Source organism: Neovison vison, chromosome 2 (genome assembly GCF_020171115.1).
Source record: "Neovison vison isolate M4711 chromosome 2, ASM_NN_V1, whole genome shotgun sequence".
NCBI lineage: Eukaryota > Metazoa > Chordata > Mammalia > Carnivora > Mustelidae > Neogale > Neogale vison.
The window spans coordinates 95,123,467-95,147,116 of NC_058092.1; the positions used below are offsets into that span (position 1 = coordinate 95,123,467).

Below are 23,650 nucleotides of genomic sequence, written 5' to 3' on the forward strand. Positions count from 1 at the left end.
AGAGAGGACCCCTAGTGCTCAATGAAGACCCTCTAGTGCTCAGCCAGGACTCCAAGCTCTCAGAGAGGACCCTAGTGTTCAGTAAAGTCTTTTTAGCGCTCATTGAGGACCCCCTAGTCCACAGCTGTCAGAGGACAGACCATTCCTGCTCCCAGGTTCCAGCAACTCCTTTCAGGAGGGGAGAGGCCACATAGGAAATGCAGACCAGAGGGTTATAACAGAGGGATCCAGGTGAATTTAAGGGGCTTTCCCAGTTATGCTACCCTGAAACCCCATGGGGGTCAGGCAGACAAGCTTCTTGGGGGGTTCGAGCCCCCTTTTAGGCTCCCTGGACAGTGCTCAGCTGAGCTGCACACAATTGCTCCCTTGACCCGCCTTCCTTTTTCTTTGTGCCCCTTCTCTTGGCAGTCTCCCAACAGGCTTCTATTTTCTAAATCACAGCCAGTCTGACGCCCAATTTTGTGACTGGGCTCCAAGTCACACCTTTATAGTGGCTGAACTCTCAGAAGGCTTGGAAAGGGGGCTGGGGCCAGGTTCGAATTTGGTCTGTGCCCCACCTTATCCTGACCACACTTGCCCTGCAAACAGCTGGGGAGCGAGGCCGTCCTGCAGGCAGCTGTCTCAGAGATTGAGAGCAAAGCTAAGGATCCAGATCCGTGGCACTTGACAAAGGAGACTGTCCCTTAGGAAGAGGAATGGGGGAGGGGCTTCCAGTGGGAGCTGCTGCTGGGGTCCTGTTAATAGTCTGGTCTGGGGGCGGGGTGTGTGTGTGTGTGGGGGGGATCTCTTGGGGTCTTTCTCAGCTGTATCCAAAGACAGACAAGATGAGGGACACATGGCAGTAGAGATACTGTCCTCAGCACCCACCTGTGTCTGTGGCTGAGCACCCAGTGGCCTCTGGCCAGGAAGGATCGGGGGTTGGGCTGTGGGGGGTGGGAGGATGTGGGGGAAGGAAGAGCTCAGGCTGTAGTCCCAGGTGACCTGAGGAGCTGCAGGTGGGTTGGGGCAGAGACTACAGGAGAATGTTCCAGGACTTTAAGAATAGAGGGTGGGCCTTGGTGCCTGGTCTTACAGGATTGGGGAGGACAGCATGTGCCAAGGAGTAAGTTCTGGCTTTGGGCAACTTCTCTAAGCCTCACTTCTCTTATCCAAGACCAATACTGCCTGTTTGCCAAGAATGAGACAGAACTGGGCCACTCTCATTATTTTTAGGCTTCTTGTAGATTAAAAAAAATGCCAAACAAGCTCACAAAAATTGTGTCATATTTCAATGGTCTACACTTAGTAAATTGCATTTTAAACATCCAAACTTCCAGAAAGCCCATACAGGATGACTTTCATAAATGGGAAGCTAGGACCTAATGGCCCCCCCACTGCAGCACTCCTCCCCTGGCCCACCTGACCCCAGTTGTGGTCCCTGTCCTGAGCGAGTAGTGACCGTATGATGAGAAGGCCCCTCCTGGGATTTCTCCTAGCTGCGGAGGATGCCCTGTCTGCCGTGTTCTCCATACCCAGATCCCTTTGTCCAGCTTCTGTTTGTCCTTTGAACTTCAGCTGGGTGCAAATCTCTCCAGGATGCTTCTGACCAGGCTGGGTTTGGGGCTCCCCAGGACCTCTCTGCCCAGCACTCCCCTTAGCATAGTGCTCAGCGTTCTAACATTTGTTTCCTGTCTGTCTCCCTCACTGACTGTGGGCTCCCTGAGGACACACACTGAAGCTCTCATTTTGATATCTTGAGCCCCTAATTCACAGAATGCCTTCTTCGAGTATGACTGAATGAATGAGTGAGTGAACCAATGATTTGATCAGTGAGGTCTTTAAGAGGGGCACTGCTTGCGACTGGTTTCCCCTTCCTCTTGGATCATTCCAACCATGCACCCATCCGCCACATTCAGGCTCCCTCTGCATCTTCTCCCTCCTGGTTGGAAGCCCAGAACACTCCCCATTCTTTGCTGTCCCTGGGGAAAGGCACAGCAGGTGTGGGAGGACAATGATAGGGAGAGAAGGTGGGGCTGGGGAGCAGACTCCAGGGATTTAAGGTTCACACAGGGCTGGGTTCTCTGGGGGGGAGGGGGGAGGGGGAAGGGTCTGCCAGGTGAGGAAGGGGACTTGGAAGGGCTGTCAGCACATCTGCCATTTGCTTGTAAAGAGGGGCAAGCTGGAGGCCAGTGGGGAGATGTGATGCTGGGCACGGGTTCCTGTGGGGCCGGGCGGCTCACCCCTGCTCTCCCACCTGCACTATCTGCCCGTGAGAACTGGGGCAGGGAGCACGTGGCTGAGGAAGCCTCTGTGGCTGCTTCTGGCCCTACCTGACCATGACCGTGACCATGACCTTGACTGGCCCCCAGGCCTTTGTACCTGCTGCTCCTTTCGGTAGTTGTTCTTTCCACTCTCCCTGACCTGTGAATTGCTCCTCATCCTTCAAGATCAGCTCAAGTGTCCCTTGAGGTGACACCCCACTCCGCCAGACTTCTCTTCTGGCTTCCCAGTTGCTCAGCAGGGATCTTTACAACCCACTTCTCCTGTTGTTGTTATTCACTTATACACGGGGGCTCTGCCAGAGTCTCTGATGAACAGGCATCTCACATCTCTGGCTCCTCAGCACCCTGGGGGATTCCTGGCATGCCGTGGAGGCTGAGCAGACACCCAAGGGTGGCTTGTGCTTTGTTACATGAGCGGGCAAATCTATGACTGGGTAGCAGGAATCATGAGTGCCGAGAAACACAAGTTCACAAAGACATGAGCATGCACATGTGCACACACAGGTACGCGTGCCAGCCCTGCACCCCTCCTTGACCCTGTACTCGCACGCAGGCAGAGGCCTCACCTCTGAGTCCAGCCCTGTTTCCTGTCCCTCTCCCCCGCCCCTGTCACTCAATTGCTTGCCAGATCCTCTCATGCTAATAAGAGGAAGCTTTGGCCAGAGAGAAGCTTGGAAAGGAAGTCTTTGAAATGGAAATGTTATGACAAAATGATGGATTGTTTTCTGAGCTGTGCAGTTGGTTTCTTGCTGGCAGCCTCAGAAGGGAGGATATAACTGAGCCCGGAGTGGTAGAGGGTGCCCCTTGTCAGGAAGCCCGAGGCAGCAAGACAGGCAAACAGGACCCACTCCGGGAGCTGGAAGTGGATCATGGGAATGTGGGCTGAGGGGACAACAGCGGGGCACACAGAGGGGAAGGGCCTGGCCACCTCTCAGGAGCCCTGGCTATGGCTGCTCCCCCTCACCTGTGCACAGCCCCCTCCCTCCCCTCGCCACCCCCCCACCCAGGCCCCTGGCATATAGTAGGAGGTCTGACCATATCTAGCGTCCTGCAGGCCTGGCCTCTGGGCCTCTGCACAGGCCATTCCCTTTGCTGGAAGCCCTGTCCACCATCTCCAACCTATGAACTGCTCTTCCTCCTTCAAGACCAGCTTAACTGTTACCAGCTCTGAGAAGACACCAACCGCACACAATGCCCACCTCACCCAGAGCCTCCAAACCTCAGCAAGACTGGCTGGCTGACCACTGGCCGCTTGGTTTACTGGGACCTAATTAGAATTTTCACCTATCTTATTTATTAAAAAATAGTTTTTGAGTATGTACTATGTGTGAAGCATTGTCCTCTGCACTGTCTCTCAATAAACATGACAGATAGAACCCTCCACGGTCACGGAGCTCTGCAGGGACACGGATGATGGAGACAACACGTGTGTTCACTGTGGAGATTGTGGGTGATTTTGGCTACCATGGGAGAAAGCTGAGAGGGCTCATGAATGCCAGAGGTTTCACAATGAGGTGGGTGAGACAGGCTCCAAAAGAAGGTGATGTTTGAGCAAAGACATGCAAGAGGGGGTAAGGTGTGTGGATATGAAAGAGGGACAAGCATTATAGGTAGAAGGAACAGCGTGTGAAAATTAACACTCAAATGAGTTACCAGTAGATACCTAAGGATACATTTTTATTTGTTTATACTTCTTACCCTTCTGAGATGACCCTTTGAGGGCAGGGGTCACTTCTCGAGTCTTCTGAATACTTCACAGCACTTGATACAGTGTAATTGTTCAGTGGATGTGTGTTGAATGAGTAAACAAACTCCCAAGTTTGCCCTTTCTAAACTCCTAGCAGGATAAGAGCTGCCAGACTCAGCTGTTGTCCTGGAGCGCCCTCTAGTGGCCCAATTTTTCAAATGCTCGGTTTGTACATCTTTCTATGTTCTTTCCACCCTAGAAGGGCGGGGCGGGGCAGTTCGGGTTGGGGTGGGGCCCGTTGTGGCCAACCAAAGCATAGAATTTACTACTAAGTCTGGGGCACAGTGCCAGCTTCTGCAGGAGGCACAGGCACAGGGGGCATGGTCCCTGCGTCCCTGCTCTCAAACCCCCTCACTGGACTTCTCACTGGCTAACCTTTCCCTTCTCTGTTTTCTGGTATCCTCCCTCTCTGATCTTTCTGGATCATCTGTAATCCCAGGATTACATCTGAGCTGGAGCTGGCCAGGCGAGGATGTGGCTGCTGTGTGTGCTGTGGGGCTTGGGAATGGCTTTGGCCCTTATGGGTGGTTCTGAGGCCTTCAACCTGAGGAGTTAGATCTCCAGGGAGCTTGGGCAGCAGTTAGACACTCCCTGGAGCCTTGGGGCTGGGGTTAGGGCTAGATGAGATCCAGTCCAAAGTTGTCTCCCTGCTCTGGCTGGTGGAATCATGCCTCCTCTCGGAGGACTGCTCATGCATGGCCCTGGCCCCTCTCTGGGCTGGTGGTCTTGGTCTCCTCTGCATGACTCTGAAGTTCCATCTGTGGGTGCTGAGCTCCACCACCTTTGTCCTTGCCCTGTCCTCTGGACCCAGCCATGAAACCTGAGAGTCCCTTTCTTTCCCAGGGCTCTGCTTCGCACTGAGACTGGAATAACTCTGTCTTTAGAACTTTATTTTTAGGAACTCTGAGAAGGAACAAGGAGCCTCCAGAGAGACAAGTCCTGTGTTGGGGAAGGTCTGGGCAGGGACCAGTCATACCTTCCATACCTTCTGCAGCTTTGAACTGTTGCCTGGGAAGTTCTGTAAGCCAGAACCTACCATGGGAGCGCTGGATCTCAGCCACAGTCCCCGCATCAGCTCCCTGGGGGGCATTTCTCATCCAAGAGCATCATTCATTTACCATGAAGTGCCCCTGGGACTCCCGGAGTTGCCTTGGGGGCCAATCTCTTGGCCTTGCTCCTGAGACAGTGAAGCAGGCCACCCCACCCTGAGGCGAAGCTGGGGCCAGAGTTCTGGCACCTGGGCCCATGGCCTGTCGGGTTTGGATAACAGCAAAAAGTGGAGAATCCCCAGCCATTTTCCTGAGTCCACACATGCCCAGGGTATGGCCACAGGCCACTCTGGGGAGACCTAGGCCAGTCGAGGGAAGCATGAGTTGGAACGCGAGAAACTTGAGAAACCATAGTCTTTGGCCCGAGAGTCAGTGGGATGGAGCTATAAGCAGGGGGGCGCAGGCGCCCCGTGGATGTTCTGGTCACCTGGGGGCAGCTGGGCTAGGGGTTTGGACTGGACCCCAGCACTGATGTGGACCCATGCTGCCCATGGGGGGCTCCCTGGCAAAGGTCACTGGGCACTTGAGCCCACGCCTCCCTAGCCCCTCGCACTCTCTGAGCACCTTGTCACCTCGGATGGTGTCTTAGAGCAGATCACCACCAACCGGGCAGCTTAAAAAATGGCCATTTGTTTCTCATGCTTCTGGAGTCTGGAAGTCCCGAGGTCAAGGTACTGGTAGGGCTGGTTTTTCCTGAGGCCTCTCTCCTGGCTTCAGAGAGCTGCCTTCTGTGCACAACCCCTCCCCATGTCGCTTCCTCTTCTCCTAAAGACACCAGTCCTATTGGGTCAGGGCCCCACCCATATGACTGTACTTTACCTTAATGGCCTCTTTAAAGGCCCATATCATGGGGATCCTGGCTGGCTCTGTCGGTTAAGCGTCTGCCTTCAGCTCAGGTCATGATCCCCAGGGTCCTAGAATCGACCCCCACATTGGGCTCCCTGCTCAGTGGGAAGCCTGCTTCTCCCTCTCCCTGTGCTCCGCCTGCTTGTGCTCTCTCTCTCTCTCTTAGTGTTAAATAAATAAATAAATCTTAAAACCTTTAAAAATAATAAAGGCCCATCTTCAAATGCAGTCCCACTGGGGGCCGGGCTTCATCAGCATATTGAGTTTGGAGGGACAGTTCTGTCCATTACAAGTGGCATCCTGGGAGAGTGTCTTCCCCTTCCCCACTGTTCCTGTCACCTCCTCGCTGCCCTGCTGCTCCTGCTCCATCTGGCCCCAAAGAAGCCTCTTTCCCAGGGTTGCAGCTGCCTTAGTTGCTCAGAAACCTCCAGCTCCTTCTGGGATTGGCTGGCCCTGAGGGGTACGGTTCCAGTGGGACTCAGCATGCGTCCCCAGGCAAGGGCAGAGAGAGGAACCTTGGAGAGTGAGTCACTTGTCCTACCAGAAGAATCTGACCTAGAGGGATGCAAGAGGGTGACATGGGGGACTCCGGTCTTTCCCATACAGCTGGGGGGGTGTTGGTCAGGCCTGAGGTCTGAGACTGATCCCCCAGGCATCAGTCAGGATTACATTTGAGCCTGGGCCTGGGCCTTGCCCAAGTGCACTCTCTCCCCTCTCCCATCACAGATTTACAAAATGTCTAGCATAAGATCCTTGCAGCCCAATGGCGTCCCAGTGGTAAGTTAACACGATCTTTGCCCTCAGGGAGTTTTGCAGGGGTGAGAGTTATCGGGAGCTTCATCATGGTGAGATTTATGGAGAGGGACCATATTTTACATTTTAAATATTTTGTCCTATTGTTCTCTCCAGTGATTGCAGTGTCCTAAAAAAGAATGGTAATTCTGAAATCAGACTCCCATCTGCCAGACTGTTTCTTACGCCAATGAGTGTCCCAGTTTCGAGTCTAGAAGGTATGGCCCCCGTTCAGCCTGTGCTTCTGAGCCCCTGATGTGGGGCAGGGATCTGAGTGGAGGAAAGGGAGGCAGATCTGGCACCTGGAAACCATCCCCAGTTGGGGGGCCCCCAGGCCTGCTCTGTGTTGGCTCACGGAAGCCTGTCCCTTTCTCAGGCAGCCCTCGGACCCTTCCCCCCTGCTCTGCCTCTCTAGACCAGCCACCTGGACTTTGACAGCTTCTGGACAACCTCCAGAGGGCCCCCAGAGGAGATGTGACCTTTATAATCCTGTCAGGGTTTGTTGGAGGGTCTGAGAGCTGAAGCCAGAGGGCAGCCCTGAGCTGTGACTTATGAGGACAAGCTAGGAAGGGAAGTTGCTGTGGGCTTGGCCAAAGTTGGGCTGGGCAGAGTGGAGAGAAGCAGCCTCCCCACAACTTGCCCTTAAGGCTTTTGGCAACTTGGACGATCTCCTTAGGTCTCCTGGTGGGCAGCCGCCTGTGTGTAGAGCCCTGGAGTTGAGGACTCAGGCAGCAGCTTTGCCAGAGGGGATGGCGGGGGGGGGGGGGACCCTGAAAGCTTTCCTAGATGAAATAAGACTGATCCTCCAAGGTGGGCATTTCCAGAGGCTCTCTCACTGGACAGCAGAAGCTGGCCTTCCCAGAGGAGTCACCTCCTCTTCAGGGGGTGGGGAGGGGGGTTGTCTGGTAATCACCGATGCTGTAGCCCCCAACCGCCTGAAGAGCTCTCTGGCCCTAGTGTGGGTGCACAACTGTAGCGCATGGGCTCTGGGTGACCCAGAGGGGAGTAAACCAGAGCAACATGTCCTAGACAGCTGGGTTTCAGAGCTGTGCTCTGTCTTCTGGCCAATTTCCTCATAATGGATATGAGCCGTATGAATTTTCTATTGCCATGGCATTGAATTAGCACAAACTTAGTGGATTGAAACAGGGCAAATGTATGATCTCATAGTTCTGGATTTTGGAAGTCAGTGGGCTAGAATTAAAGTGTTAGTAGGACTGCCTTCTTTTGGGGAGTTCTAGGGGGCAGTTTATGTTGTTGCATTTTCCAGCATCCATGGGCTGCCAGCATTCCTTGGCTGGCGGTCTCATCACTCTGACCTTGGCTTCCATTGGCTCATCTCCTGACCTTGGCCTCTGCCTCCCTCTTGGAAGAGGCTGTGATTACATTGTGATTACACTGGGTCCATCCACATAATCCAGGATCATCTCACCACCTTGAGATCCTTGATCACATCCACAAAGCCCTTTTTGCCATGTGAAGGTAATGTATTCAAAGATTTCAGGGATGGGGGTGTGGACATCTTTGGGGAGCCAATATTCTGTCTCCCACATCATCCTGTTGCTCTGATTTTGAAGTGCATCTCGAGTTCCCCTCTGTGAGGCCCAGATCCAAGAGAGGAAGTTTTTACTAGATGTGGGGGCTCCCCTCTACCTGCCCAAGGCTGTCCCCCTTGGGTAACTGATCAAGAGTCCATTCACTTCAGAGCACGCCTTGCCCTTGTCCTCTGGGGATGGTTTTCTCTATGGTTTTCTCAGGACAAGCTCCTTGAACACCATCCCATCGCCCTAATATTGGCACCCCAAACCACAGCAGGATAACCTTCTTACGAAACCTCAGAGAGCTGAGAGCTAATATGTCACAGCTAGATACCTGTCCCTGCAAATCCCAAATCCTGCCCAGCCTACCAAGCCTCGCTGTCTTCTTGACTGAGAATTGTTTCTTTGAAAGGATTCTGGGGAGAATATAATATTCTGGATATTCAGAATGTAATATTCTGGGGAGAGGGCACCGGTGTGGAGGAAGGGAAGGAAGGAGCCATCTCTAAAACTTGGAACTGCTGATGCCCAGAGGTCCCTTTGAGGTCCCCAGGGCTGGTGCTGGGGCCCCTCCGGGGGTTGGACTTGATTTCAAGTGGCGAGGGAGCATGTGGTCACTGAAGCTGAGTCTGGGGAAGATGACTCTGCCTTGACCTTAAGTTTTGAAGAAATGAGTAGAAGGGCCCTGTTCTCATGGTAGGCTAAAATTGTGTAGAACTTCTTGCACTTAAAGGTGGGACTGTCTTGATACAGAACTAAGTTTTTAAAAGTTGAGATAAACTCGAGGCTGTCAGACAGGGTTCAACTCTGACTCTTCGGTTCATTAGGCTCTATGATCTTGACTTTTGTTGCAGGCCTCAGTTTCTTCAGCTGTAAAATGGGAATACCAGAACTACCTGCCGAGGACGGGAAGAAGGAAAGTGAAGAAATGAACCTGAAAGTGCCTTGTACAAAGGGGTATGCTATGTGGGAACGTTATTGTATTAAGGGAAGGTGAGCAGGTCGGCAAGCATTCAACAGCGGGCATCCCGGGACCAGGAGCACGGCTGCACCTTGAGACACTCGTACCTGTGGCAGAAAGCTGACTGGTCACCCACCGTGGTCCAGGAACTGAGCCAACATGGAAGACCTTATATTTTCGTGCGGCGGAAAGACTCACAGCCCCCCCACCCCCGCATCATGTGTTCCCTTCATTCTGACCATCCCCCTCCTCTGAACCAGCTCCGCTTTGGCAAATAATGTCCTATGAAATGCTTTTCCCTTTGGGATTGACAGCCTGCCAGAAGGGCTCCCAGTAATCTCAGCCTCCAAGGAGTCTCATGCTTGGATAAACCCTCCCCCCTGGAGTGTGGGCGGGGCTTAGTCTTGCAAACAATACCCCAAGCGTTGGAGTGTCCCTTGCAAAGTTGTTTTGCAAAGACAAGCAACACTCTTGCTTGCTCACTGGGAGGAAGCAAGCTGCCCAGTCATGACCTGCCCCATGAGAAGATTCGGAAAGCAAGGAAGGGAAGGTAGCTTCTAGCCAACTGCCAGAGGGGAGCTGCCCCCCTCCCCCACAAAAGGGCTCCTGCTCAGGGTCATGTGAGGGAGCTGGAAGCAGATTCACCCCCTTTTGAGCCTTTAGGTTGTGCAGCCCCAACTGATACCTTATTCAGCTGCACGACCAACTGAAAGCCAGTGGACCCGACCAAGCTGAGCCTGGGTTCTGGACCCACAGAAACCGTGAGACAATCAGTGTGTGTTTGAAACTGCTAACTTTGGTGGAATTTGTTACCCAGCAATGGAGAGCTAATGCTCACTATAAAACGGCATCACACTTTTAGTTTAGTTACACCAGACACATGGTGTCAGGGTCCTGAGGCTCTGGAGATGAGCCAGACAAGACCCCACCCTCCGGAAGCTCCCAGTTGCGGGCGACAGGTATTCATGGGACAGGCAAGGTGAGATCAGAGCAAGCCTCGTGGACGCATGAGTGTTTGGAATGTCTTGAGAGATAGGTAGGATTTGGGTGGCTCAGTTGATTTAAACATCCAACTCTTGGTTCTGCTCAGCTCATGATCTTAGGGTTGTGAGATTGAGCCCCATGTCGAGCCCTGCGCTCCACCTGGAGTCTGCTTGGAGTTCTCCCTTCCCCGCTCCCCCTGTCCCTCCCCCTGTTCTCTTTCTCTGTTTCTAAAATAAATGAACGGAATCTTAAAAAAAAAAAAAAAAAAAAAAGAGGGTAAAGGGGCATCTCACAGGGGAAGGAACAGAGGTGGTTTAAAGTATTTTCAAGCAGGTGACACTGAGCTGACCAGGGAGGAGAAAAAACTGGGCTGATTTGGCCCCTCTTTTTTTGGATGGGGTTAGCACAAGGCAAAATTGGAGGGAGGCTGCCTCTTCCCACAGCTTTCTAGCGATGGTGACGGCACAGACCGGTCAGGCTAACGCGGGAGCTGTCCTATATGGGGGGCGGGGTGATGGTTCTGGCTACCTCCTGGGCTCAGTCATCCTGGCTCTCCTGAGACACGGCTGTGTGGGGAGAGGTGGTTTGGGGGCACAGGAGAAGCCTTGATATCTACCGCCGAGCCCCTGGCTTCCAGTCCTGCTTGGCTACCTGCCAGCTGGAGCATCTTGGGCAAGTGATGTGATTGTTCTGTGACTGATCCTCCTCATATATAAGGTGGGTTCGTGACACGTCCTATCTCACAGCATGTCGTGAGTCTTAAGCTGACTCATTTACACGAAGCTTCTTGGAATAGCGTCTGGCACGCAATGAATAGAAGTTACTGTTTTTTTTTTCAAGGGACATGACCTGCTCTTTGCAACATGGTTCTTTCTTTTTCTTACTCTTTTCCTTCTTTCATTTGCAGAGCATCTGTTGTGCACCAGAGCTGTGTGGGGATGGTAACATTAAAAGGGCACAGCCGTGGCTCTGGAAAGATTTGCAGCTCGCTGGTGAGTTTTCATTCTAGATCTCACCCTTTCTTTCACATGTCCGTTGAGCACGAACCTGTCACCGTCTACCAGTGCACCCTACTTTGCACAGCACCTTTCACTGTTGGCTGAGCACCTTCCTGTGTTATCTAGTGAATTCTTATGAAAACTTGGCTCTTGGAAGACTGCCCAGCTGGGCCCTGTGGGGGAGCGCAGAGCATAGGTTCTCCCCATGCTCCAGGGCACAATCCAGACAAAGGAATATAGTGAAGCCTAACAGGACTTGTCTGCTCTCGCAGAGTGTTTCTGGGGAGTTCTGTTGCCTGGGTGAGTGGGGCAGACATAGAGGGGGCAGTCCACAAAGCGTGGGGTCCCTGTGCTCCCAGGACAGGTGGAACAACAGGTGGATGTCATCTTGCTGGAAAATGCCTTTGATGCTGGACTGCCTGTTTGGCCTCCCCACTCTGTCCCACGGCCCTTCTTACAGCCCCCACAGGGCTCTTGCCTCCCTCCTCTCTTCCCGCCCCCAGCTCCTCCGTCTTGGGAAAGGACTTCAGGGACAGCATGTGTGAATGAGGGCAGTGGCGTGTATAGCAGAGTTCATTCTTGACTTCAGGGGTCCTTTCCTGGGACTGCGAGGCAGGAACCAGGCCATTAAGAAACTGGGAAACAGGACTCAAGCCTCTGAGTAAAAAAATCTTCATATTACAAGTCGCAAGTGGGAGCCATTTCCAGCACCTGCTCAGGCTCTGCACTGAGAATGTGGCACAGGAGCCAGCCTCGGGGAGCCAGGGAAGGGGGGGCGGGCCCCCACCCTCTGTGAACTTGCCTGGTAACCCCCATCCCCGCCCTGTGAGCTGGCTGCCTCCCTTCCTCTCCTCCCCTTCCCACTCACTCCTTGCTTGTCACTCTTCCCCTCTCCTGTTCACTCCCCCCTGGCCTGAGGAGGCAGCAGCAGGGAGGGAGGGGCCCCCTTCTCTCCTTCCTTTGTCTAATCCTTGACCCAACCTCAAGGGGCAACTCTGCAGCCCTGTGCCCTTGGTGCCCCTGGCAGGCTGTGGGCTCCACGCTGGTGGCCGTCTCTTTTCCTAGCTGTGTGACTTTGGCCATGGGACTTCACCTCTCCGAACTGGTTTCCTCATTTGCAAAAGGGAGGTAATAATTTTTACGGATTGAAAACTGTCTCCCCCGCCCCCAAAAAAAGATATGTTGGGGGGTCCTAACTCTCAGTATCTCAGAATGTGATCTTATTTGGAGATAGGGTCCTTACAGAGGTAATCAAGTTAAAATGAAGTCATTAGGGGGCACCTGGGTGACTCAGTTGGTTAAGCGTCTGCCATCTGTCCGGTGGTGATCCCAGGGTTCTGGGATCAAGCCCCACACTGGGATCCTTGCTCAGCAGGGAGCCTGCTTCTTCATCTCCCTCTGCTCCTCCCCCTGCTTGTGTGCTCATTCTCTCTCTCTCTCTCTTGCATTCTCTCTTTCTCTCTCTCAAATAAATAAATAAAATCTTTAAAAATAAGATAAAATGAAGTCATTAGGGTGAGGCTACCCCAATATGACTGATGTCCTTATAAAAAGGGGGAAATGTGGACACAGAAACAGACATGAAGGGGAGATGATGGGAAGAAATTAGAAGAAAGGCAACTGTACACCAAGGAACCAACTTGCCGCCCCGTGACCTTGAACTTCCAGGCTCCAGAGCAAGGAGACAATCTGCTTCTGGTTCCCTAGTTTGAGCCACAGGGCCCAGCCCTGTGGTCCTTCCTTAGGGCAGCCTAGCATTGTAATGCAAAAACACACACCAGAAGATGCAGAGTAAAACCTCTGACCCCTGGGGAAGGTCAATTCCCCTTGGCCTAGAAGGGAGAGGCCCCATTTTCTCTCAGAGCAGATGCTCAGTTACTGGTAAGCTGTGTTGGCCAGACCCACTCATGGGAAACAGCTGTGGTGTCGGGGTGAAGCCTCAGGCTCGGGGCTGCGCTCCACCAGTGACCAGATGGTGAGACTGGGCAAGTCACCGAATTTGTCAGAATCTGTTTTATCACCTTCAAAGTGGAACAAATGCCAAAACTCTCCTGAATACCCCACAGGGTTCTCGTGAGGTTCAAATTAGATAAAAACACATGCAGAAAAAAAAAAAAACAAAACAAAAAGAATGGTTTTAGAACCCCATGACATTAATTACTGCTGTAGTTAATCCTAGGATTGGAGGGGTTTCTGAGAACACAGAGAATGTCCAGGGATGCTTGGAGGTGGACATTCCTACTTTGCAGGAAAAATTTGAGACTATCTTAGGGGCCCACAGTGATTCCTGGTCCTTACTGTCCCATCCTGAATTCAGGTATGCTGCAACCAAGTGGCAACAGAGGGCCTTGCTTACATTTACAACAATTTTTTGGAGATCCCACACGAGGGGACACATCTATTTATTTAGTACCTATTCTATGAAAGGCAATGTAGAGATGATGTCTTATTTGATTTTCTTGACATCTCCAGCAGATAGGCACAATGAGCCCCAACTTATCCCATTTGAAATGATTGGGTCTCAGAGAGTTTGAGCAAGTTGGTCACAGTCACACAGCAAAACTGGGATCTGAACCCAATGCTGTAGAACCAGGGCTCCTTCCACATACGGACTCCCCAGATGCAACCCTGTGGTATCTGCTTGTGTTTCCTTAGCAAGTAATGTGATCCACATCTCATTTCCTTTAAAAAAAAAAAAAAAAAAAAAACCAAAAAACCCCCTACCTCTTATTAAAACTTTGAACTTGAACCTTTCACTTACAGATGATGCTTCAGAGAAATCATTAATAAGCCTCAAGATATCTGAACACATCTTTCCTCTCCAAGTAACTATTTTTAATCTTTAGTCTTTCCCCTCTTTTTCCTCCTTTATCCAGCTTCAAAGGGAAGCGGCAGCCCCTTGCTTTGCTCTTCCTACTCACTTACTGAAGTTTTAAAAAAGAAAAAAAGCTGCTTCTGTTTCCAACATGCTGGACTTCCGCACCCCTCACCTCCCCGCCTCCAGACTCTTAGTTCCCAGGCCACAAACCTTCTCTCTCCGTCTGTGCCTCTCTGTTGTCCCATAGAAGAGAGAGAGAGAGAGAGAGAGAGAGAGAGAGAAAGAGAGAGCGCCCGCAAGCCTGTCTCCTTCTCAACCCCTTGCAGTGAGATCCTCACTGTCTCCAAAATGAGGCAGAAGGGACAGGGCACTGTCCTGAGAGATGGAAACCCTGTTTTCCCTTTCCCCACCCAAAGGGAAGCAACATTGTGGTACTCTGTTCTTCAGGACCAGAAGGGACCACCTTCCTCCCTCTGTTCTCTCTAGTCAGAGTCCCCCCCCATAGACACCCCCCCCCCGGGCTTCATATTCTTTCCCTGTTGAACATGGTAACACGCCTCCCAGTGAGGCTGAGCACGGTGCAGAAACTGAGCATAAATTACTCCCTCCCTTCTATGGTCCCAGGACCAGCCAGAGGGTGGGCCACACGGGGCCACTTTCCCTCCAGTGTGAAAGAGCCGGGGAGCAAGGGGGCCCCCTCGCTCCCCATTCATGGGGAAAGCTCTAATTCGTAGAGAGGCCATTTCTCCTCCCCAAGGGCACACACCCCTCTCGGTCAGTTCTGTAACCCCAAGGGCCCATTTCAGCATCTGGCCCACAGTTGGAACTTAATTTTCTTTCTTATCAAGAAAGTAAATCGGATACATGGTGACGACTCCTTACCTTCTGCTGCTTGGGATCTCAGGAAAAAACCCAAACAAACAAACAGAGAAATCAGAAAATTCTGTGCCAGGAATTTACTTCAACCCTGAGTCTCCAGGTAACTGGGTCACAAGTATTAACATTCTGGGGCATGTAGGGGAAGTCAGGGGTCTCCTACTTTGCCCTGCTAGGACCTTGCCTCTGCCTTGTTGTTCCCTTGTTTGTCTTCCTCCTTCCCTCCCTTCATTTGTTGAGCATCTACTGTGTCCCAGACACTGTGCTGGGCTCCTCACATTAAAAAGGCATAGCCCTGGCCCTTGCAGGAGAGTGTTTTTATCCTCGGCTCTGCCTATCTCTATCCAACCATCGGCATATTAAGGGATTGTATTATCTTATACAATTCTCATAATAACCTTGGGAGCCTGGTATTATTTATTATGTGTGTTATTTGTTTCTGCTCTATTTGTTATTTCTGTTAACAATAGAACAGGAGGGTGGTGGCAGGGAGGAGGGGGCTTGGCCACGGCCCCTCAGGCTCAGAAGAGCCGGAGATCCACCCCAAATTCCGTATGAGGATCGCTGCCGTTCTCTCCTCGTGTGTCTGACTGGCATCTCCGGGAGGGAGTGAAATAGCATTCATTATCCGGTGACATTTCACAGGCAGCTTTTTACCTCTGCTTCCCCTGAGAGGCAATAACAAAAGTTTGTCTGATCTTCCTTTTACTCACCACCCCAGGGCCCTGCCAACCCTGGTGCCTTTTCATCTGCGCTGTTTCTAGGCTGTGGCTGGGCAGACTCTGTGGTCTCTGGGGGAGACCAGGATGCCTTTCTTCCTTTCACTTCAAAGGGACTTTGGAGGCTCCACTCCACAGGGGAATGCATTTTATTTTTTAGGAGGCAGGAATCAGCTGTTGAGAGGGGCAAGGGGCACCTTGGGCTCCCCTTCCCTCCTGTCCTTCCCACCCCTGGGACCTAACAGAAAAGGAGCAGGGGGAAAGGGGGCCTTGTCACTGGTGGGCAGGCCACGTTTCCTCAGCAGCTGCTGTGAGGTGATCTGAGCAGGACTTCCATGGAGAGGGGCTCCCCTGGTGAGGGCCTGGGCAGGGGGAGGGTGAGGGGAGCAGTTCAAACTGACCTGGGAGGTCGGACTGCCAGGGTGCTTGAGAAAGGTGGCCTTCTGGAGGCTCAGGGGTTGCCCTGGAAAGTTGCAAAGGGGTCCACAACCTTCAGAGCAGGGCATTCAGAGAGAGAGGCGTCCTGGGTCCCCTTGGCCTCCTCTAATCCTATCTAGGGGTGGGGTGGGCAGGAAGGGAGGCAGGGAGTTTTCTCGCCACTGGCTGGGAGCATGTTCCAGGCCAGGCTGCCCCTGTGTCCCTTTCTAGCCACCTTCCCAGGCCCCAGAGCCCGCACCTCCAATGCTTTAAGGGTCACCCAACAGTCATTCCTCATTAAGGAGGTCTGGCCTCAGCCTGTAGGTCTAAGGTCTGGGAGAGGGTAGGAGTGAAGGAGAACAAAATCTTACCAGGCCGAGAGAGTGTCTTAGTTTGGTCTCTTTAGGGTAATTGAAGGGGCCATTTATTAATTCAACAAATATTTACTGAACACCTGCTGTGTGCTGCGATAGGCCCGGGGAATATGGTAGTGGACCGAACAGACCAAAATCTCTACCTTTTGGATCTGACATTTTTGTGAGGAATTATCGATAGTAATGTGACACAAAGGTGATTCTATATATATATGTATATTTGTTTGTTTTTGGTTGGATGATGATAAGGCCATGACCTGGGGGCTGCCACGCTCCCCGCCCTGCGGAGAACGTCCTTGAGAGCTGTGATGGCGTCCAGCAGAGAGAAGCAGAAAAAGGCAATGGACAGGAGGGACTCCAGCTCTGAGGGTGGTGGTGTTTGAGTCCCCCAGACTCAGCTACAATCTATTCTTGTCCTGAATTTCTCCATCACGGGAGCTGGTAAAGGTTTCTGTCTTGTTTGAGTTTGACTTGGGTTTCTGGCTCCTGCCATGGAAAATGGCCTGCTGGAACGCATTCCTGCCCCAGCGTGTGCGCCCTCGGGAGTGCTGAGCGGGTGCTGGGGAGGTACAGCATCCCCAACCAAGCACAGTAAAGGCTGGACAGGGCCACCAGAGCTGAGAGAGCCTCATGGGTGAGCAGGGTCCAGGGTGGCCGCTGCTCTGGGCCACACTGCACCGGGGGATGTCCCGGGGGTGCTGCAGAGCCTTCTTTCCCCAAGAGTGGCTGAGCTCCTCTGAGTGGGCTCTGCGTGGATGGCATGGACTGGGCTAGGCCAACGCAGCGAGTGGTGCCTCCAACCTCAGCCTCTCTGATGTCCCAGAGCCACAGGGAATGCTGCCGTGCGGGGGTTGGAGTTACCGCCTGTGGTTTGCATGGGGGTGAAGCGAATAGGGTCTTTGATCAAGAAGGTGAGGGATGGGACAACCGCAGTGCCACCTATGTCTGATCACCCTGATTTTGTGCTCTTTGACTGATACCTGGGAAATGATACTTACCTGACAGTGGCTGTTTCAGAGGAAGTGACACGTATGCAAATCAGCCTGAACAGCTAGTTGGTTATTGAACATGATACGATATGGTTCATAACCCTTGTCCTTTCCCAGCTCAGTTAAGTCTGTTTTTAAACTGTCTTTGAAATCAGGGACCTTCCGCTTAGGGTCGATTGAATGCCGATTGCCAAGGCAAGTTCTGTCCTTATTCAGGCAGCGCTAATTCATTGGTCCAAAAGACAGCTTTTAAAGAGCAGTCATTCCTTTCGCTAGTGTGGGGCTTTCCAGCCATAATCACCTGTAGTCACACCCCTCCCTGCTTCCTCCCCACAGGCCCGGGGAGGTGGGTGACGTTGGGCCCATTTGTCAGAGTTGGAAGTAAACTCGAAGAGGGTGAGTACAAGTATAACAGGCAGAGAAGCAGGGAGTCCCAGGGGCCGTCTCTAGCAGACGGCAGGTCCTGAGCAGCCACTTGAGTGGCTTGTGGAGGTCCTGAGGCATCCCGTTGGCCAGGTCGGGCAGGTGGGAGGACTCAGGGTCTGCTCCCTGAGGTTGGTTGGAGAGAATCCTGCCATGTTTGCTGCTGCTGGAGTTTTTTCGTTTTATTTATTTATTTATTTATTTAATCTCCATCTTCCACATAAGGAAACTTATGGCCCATGGAGGTCCAAGTCCTAACATTAATACGAATTCAGCCAGGTCCTTTGGTTCCAAGTCTAGAGAGCTTTCCACTCAAAACACTGATGTTTTTGAGTGGCTTTCTGCTTTGTAAAACACTTTTCAAAGAGAATGAATAGATGGAACAATGAATCCCAAGCTCTTTGCAAAGATAGCCGGCATGATGTGGGAAGGAAGTCTCAAGATTTGGAAGCCTTCTGCACTGAAGATGTTTCTGCTGTTTCCCCTTACATTGTTTGCATATTTTTACTGTGACCCTTAAAAGGGGCCTTTCCCTTCTTTCTATGTCTTTACTCAGTGGCTAGAAAATATCTGCCACACAGTAGGACTCTGTTTATAGGAACTCACTGAAGGAAGCCTCAGGCCTTGCTCTGCTCCTCCCAAAGGCAAGGCCATCTGAGCCTGGCTGCTGACAAGTCCTTCCGTCTGTGACGGTAATGAGAGCGCCTTTCACACTTGACCCCTGGGCCATGCTGTCCCGTCTGCCCTGACTCTCTTCTTTCTCTTTGTCAGTGAGTCACCAGGGGTGCAAATCCATCGACAGCAGATCTCTCTGCTACAGGAGGCTGGCCAGATGGATGGTGAGAGGGCCCCACAGCCCGTCTCCCTGGCTGGCTCGGGAAGAAACAGATGACTCAGTGCCGGGGACTCAACGTCAGGGACTATGATACCAGCCCCGTTGGCAGCAGTGGTATGGCGAGTGGAAGACTTGCTGCTGCTGCTTTAATATTTTATTTATTTATTTGACACAGAGAGAGAGACAGTGAGAGCAGGAACATGAGAAGGGGGAGTGGAAAGAGGAAGCAGGCTTCCCACTGAGCAAGGAGCCCGATGTGGGGCTCCATCCCAGGGCCCTGGGCTCATGACCTAAGCCAAAGGCAGATGCTTAAAGAATGAGCCACCCATGTGCCCCAGAGGGCTTGCTTCTGCAGCCCTGTTCCTGGCACCAGCCTAGAGATCTGGACCTGTTTTCTGGGAGTCAGAAGTTTATAAGCAGGCCTCCCAACCCTCCAGGGGTAACTGCATTGGCTAGAGAAACCGAGTGGCTCCCTTCTGCTCTGCTAGTCTAAGCCCTTTCTGGCAGGACCCTCAGACGAGAAAGCCTGGGCTGCAGGCTCTGGGACTCTATCTTGGCCTCTAGGGGCACTGGCCCAACCTACCCCTGGGTCTTTCCATCCCACCGTGTTTGCAGCACTTTGGAGGTGGGAGGCCTGCATGTGGCTCTGAATGTAGAGTCAGAGAGAGAAAGAAAGCAGGTCCTCAGGAGAACCAGCCTCCCTGCTCCCAGAAATGTGCCACGACCATCTGTGTGACACCAGCCCAGGATCCTTTCTCAGGAGGGAGCTGTTCTGGTTAGCAGGCAGCATGGTGGGATACACTGTGGCATCAAAGAGACCTAGATTTAAATCCCTCTCTGTGGCTTCCTGGCTGTGTGCCCACGAACCACTCTGAACCAGTTTCCTCATGTGGCAAAATGGGGGGAATAATGTTTACTTCGGGTGGCTGATGGGAAGTGCAAATGGTCTCACCCATCTGTGGAGAAAGGTTTTGCTGTAAAGAATTGTGATCATGTGGCTTCCAGAAGGCAGAATGTGGGCATGTGGACTCTTTTGTCAAAACCACCCCGAGGATGCTTGGGAGCCTGGAGAAAGAATTTTTGCAAGGACTCAGTGTCTATGGGAGTTTGCATCACCTCAGATCAGAGTGCTGTCACATTTCTGGCACCTAAGCTTATGTGATTCTGTAAAAGAAAAGCCACGCCAGCCAGTGGGAGCACTCTGCTCTCCAGACCACCATCCTGGAACTGGAACCCCACGTAGGGCTGGCTCCAGCATGATCCCACATGTGTGAATCCGGGACTGCCTCGGGACATCTGGTCAACCCCCATGCTTGGGCCTGAGGGATGGGTAGGGAGTTGGAAAGGGGCCTGAAGGAGAGTAATTAGAAAGGAACTTAGAAAACTGTGAGGAAGGCTCTCCAAAGCCCAGAACCCTGAGGCTCAGGCCTGGGACAGGAGTCTTGCTTGCACAGGTCTTAGGGCAGTGATGTCTTCTGTAAAGCCCAGGGTCTCTGTAACCCGTGCAAAGTGAGAGCTTGAGGCTAACGCATAAGAAGAAGATTGGGGTTTTTAGAGCAGGAAGGGGCCTTAAAGATGACTGAGTCCAGATTCCTAGGGCCTATACTCAGGACAACAAGAGCGGAGAGAAACAGTTTTCTCTCACAGTGGTACCTCTGTTAGGCTGTCATGAAGGGGAGGCTGTGTGAGGGGATCTGTGTCTGCAGCTCTTTGTCTTACAGGGTTGTGTGGAGCTGGGTGTGTTCCAGGATTGCGTGTTGTGGATTGTGTGGTTTGGGCTGTGGGGCTTGGAGCTGAGCAGTGACCTGCAGCCCAGAGGTCCAGAGTTCTGATGCTGACTCACCTTTGAGGTTTGGGTATTGGGCCTGAGGATGGTGCGGGCCTCCTTCCTTGGAGGGATGAATGGGGGTGGAGGGATGGGGGACAGAGTGAAAGCTTCCTTCTCTGATTTATGGGGAATTCCAACTCCACCCTCTCATTCTGGGAGCATAGTGAGCTGAGAAGGACCCACTTCTGAGAGGGCAGTTTCTCAGGTAAGCCTGCCACAACCAGGCTCTTTGAGTGAGTCTGGAATCTAGGCACATGTCTTAGGGCCCCGCTGCTCCCCACTAAGCTGCCCCAACTGGCAACTAGTCAATTCCTTATGACTCAGTGGTATCTGAACCAGGAGGTATCTATTTTCCTGGTACACACCCATCCCACACTCAGGCTCACCAGCCTGTGCCTAAGCTCACAGAGATGGGCCAGGTGAAAAGCACCTGGGAGTGTTTCTACAGGCCCACTGCCCAAGGAAGCGACTGAGGATCGAGGCGCCAGGCGGGCTCTATCTTCCCAGCATGCGTGGAGATGCTGGAATCCCTGGGAAAGAGTGTTCCTGCCCAGAGATTTGCTGCCTGGATCCTCTGAAAGACAGAGCCCTCACGTCCCTCTCCCTCTGATTCAAAAGCATCCACAAGCAGAAAGGACCCCAGCCTAGTAAGTAGATGTGGTTTCCAGCATGGAGCATGTCACCATTTCTTCGCTGTCCTTGGGTTTGTTCATCTACAATGTGAGAATAACAACCAAATCTGTCCTACCGGTTATTTTGAGATGCCGTGAGATACTGTTGGTGAAAGTGCTTTGGAAAATTTATGCAACGTGACACAAGTGTAAGATATTATTATTAAACAACCCAGAGCTCTTACTCATTGCTCACAGCATTCCCCAGCCTTTTAATATGCCTCCTCTTGGGAAGACCAAAACCAGTGCTTCTTCATCTTTATTGTGGAAATGAATCACTTGGGATGTTGTTAAAATGAGAATTTGGATTCAGTAGGTCTGTTGTTTGGCTCAGATTCTGCATTTCCCTTGCTCCCACATGATGTCAATACAGCTGATCTTGGGTACCATAGGCGAGCAGCAAGGACCAGAAGTACCCCTCCGAGGAAAGGAGAATTAAATCTTCCAATGGGTGGTTGAGAGGAAACAGCTTAGAAAATGCAGCAGAAGTATGGGGTTATTCAAACAGCTTGCAATCCAAGATGGCCTGCTATTCTCAAAGGATAAACTCCCTTTTTCAGAAAAACAGAGAGCAAGAGGCAGAGAGGAGAGGGGGAGCAAGAAGCTGTGGGCATGGGGACAGAGGCAGAGAGAGAAGGGGAGAGACAGAGAGATACACAGAGAGAAACAGAGAGAGACAAAGAAAAAAAGACAGGGATACTCGGGGGCAAGGACCCCTGGACAGGTCACTTCGGGGACCTCTCCGTGGAGCAGCCACCGTTGGTCTTACTAAGAGAGTCTGTGCTGCCCATTTTTGAGCCCACACTGTTGAGGATCTTGTCAATTTCACTTGGGATGTTTTGCTTCTCTTCATTCTCAGTCTCCCGATGGTAGAAGTAATTAAAGTTGGAGACGATGACAGGCACAGGGAGGGCAACAGTGAGGACCCCCGCGATGGCGCACAGAGTGCCCACAATCTTTCCCCCGGGAGTGATTGGGCACATGTCACCGTAGCCCACAGTTGTCATGGTGACTACTGCCCACCAGAAGCCATCCGGAATGCTAGAGAAATGGGACTCAGGCTCATCCACCTCGGCAAAGTAGACCGCGCTGGAGAAGAGGATGACCCCAATGAAAAGGAAGAAGATGAGCAGCCCCAGCTCCCGCATGGAAGCCTTCAGCGTCTGGCCCAGGATCTGCAGCCCCTTGGAGTGCCGGGAGAGCTTGAAGATGCGGAAGACCCGTACCAGCCGGATGATCCTCAGGATGGCCAGGGACATGTTCTGTTGGGTGCTGGGCTCTGTCTCCTGGACCAGCTCCGTGATGAGGGTTGCAAAGTAGGGGATGATGGAGATGATATCAATGATGTTCATGATGTTCCTGAAGAAGTCAGTCTTGCTGGGGCAGACCACAAACCGGAGCACCAGCTCCAAGGTGAACCAAACGATGCAGGTGGACTCCACCATGAAGAAAGGGTCAGTGAACATGGTGTGGGAGAGGACTGACTTGCTTGTGTTGACGCCGGGGTCTCTCACGACCTTCAGCTCCCTCTCCTCCCGGAACTCTGGTAGTGTTTCCAGGCAGAAGATGGTGATGGAGATGACCACAACCAGCACAGAGACCACGGCCACGCCCCGGGCGGCGCTGGAGCTCTCGGGGTACTCGAAGAGGAGCCAGAACTGCCGGTGGAAGTCATTGGTGGGGAGCAATGTTTCAGGGTCTTTGATGAAGCCTTCGTCCTCCCGGAACTGGTCCATGGCCTCGCTACCCAGCTCATAGAAGGAGATTTCATCAGCGAAGACGTCGATGGGGACGTTGGCGGGGCGCCGGATCTTCCCACCTGATTGGTAGTAATACAGGATTCCATCAAAACTCGGCCGGTTCCGGTCAAAGAAATACTCGTTTCTCATGGAGTCAAAGAAGTACATCCTTTTCTCGCGGTCTCCCAGGAGGGTCTCGGGGAACTGATTGAGGGTTCCGAGCTGGGTCTCAAACCTCAGCCCGGCAATGTTGATGATCACCCGCTGGTTTCCTTCATTCAGGACCACTGGCTCAGGCCCTGGGGAATCGACATCGTCTCTTGAGAGCTTGGAGAAGGCCGTCTCATGGTTGGTACCGTCACCAATGAGGCTCCTCCAGTTGGAGAAGGGGCTGCTCCCAGGACGGCCTTTTGGGCTGGTTGGGTCAAAGTCTGTGGCATAGCCTGGCTCTTCGTGGATTTCATCTGAGTTATCGAAATTGACCAGAGCCACCTCCATTTCCTTCCAGCCACACACATCCATCCTAGGGTGGTTCAGGAAAGCAGCATGAAGACCCTCAGTCTTCCTGGCCTGCCATGACCTGTGGAGATGAGGAAGGTCATCACACACGAGCCAGGATGGGTTACAGTGGGCTCCGGGTCATCGAGGTAAGATACACCAGTGGGTTAAAAAACGACTTACTTTTAGTGTGGGAAGGAACCTCATGGTTGCCTGGGCACCATTCTTCCCTCAAAAGCCACCTGCACCCCTGAGCTCATGTACACGAATCACTAGAGCAGATTGCA

The 23,650-nt window shown here is 52.4% G+C and overlaps 1 protein-coding gene across 1 annotated transcript; it reads right to left on the reverse strand.

The window, feature by feature from the left end:
* Window positions 1–21,851: 21,851 nt before the first annotated feature.
* Window positions 21,852–23,387, reverse strand: KCNA10 (potassium voltage-gated channel subfamily A member 10). The gene has a single exon (XM_044236470.1). The coding sequence runs from the start codon at window positions 23,385–23,387 to the stop codon at window positions 21,852–21,854; it is 1,536 nt and encodes a 511-aa protein (XP_044092405.1).
* Between the last annotated feature and the right edge of the window lie 263 nt (window positions 23,388–23,650).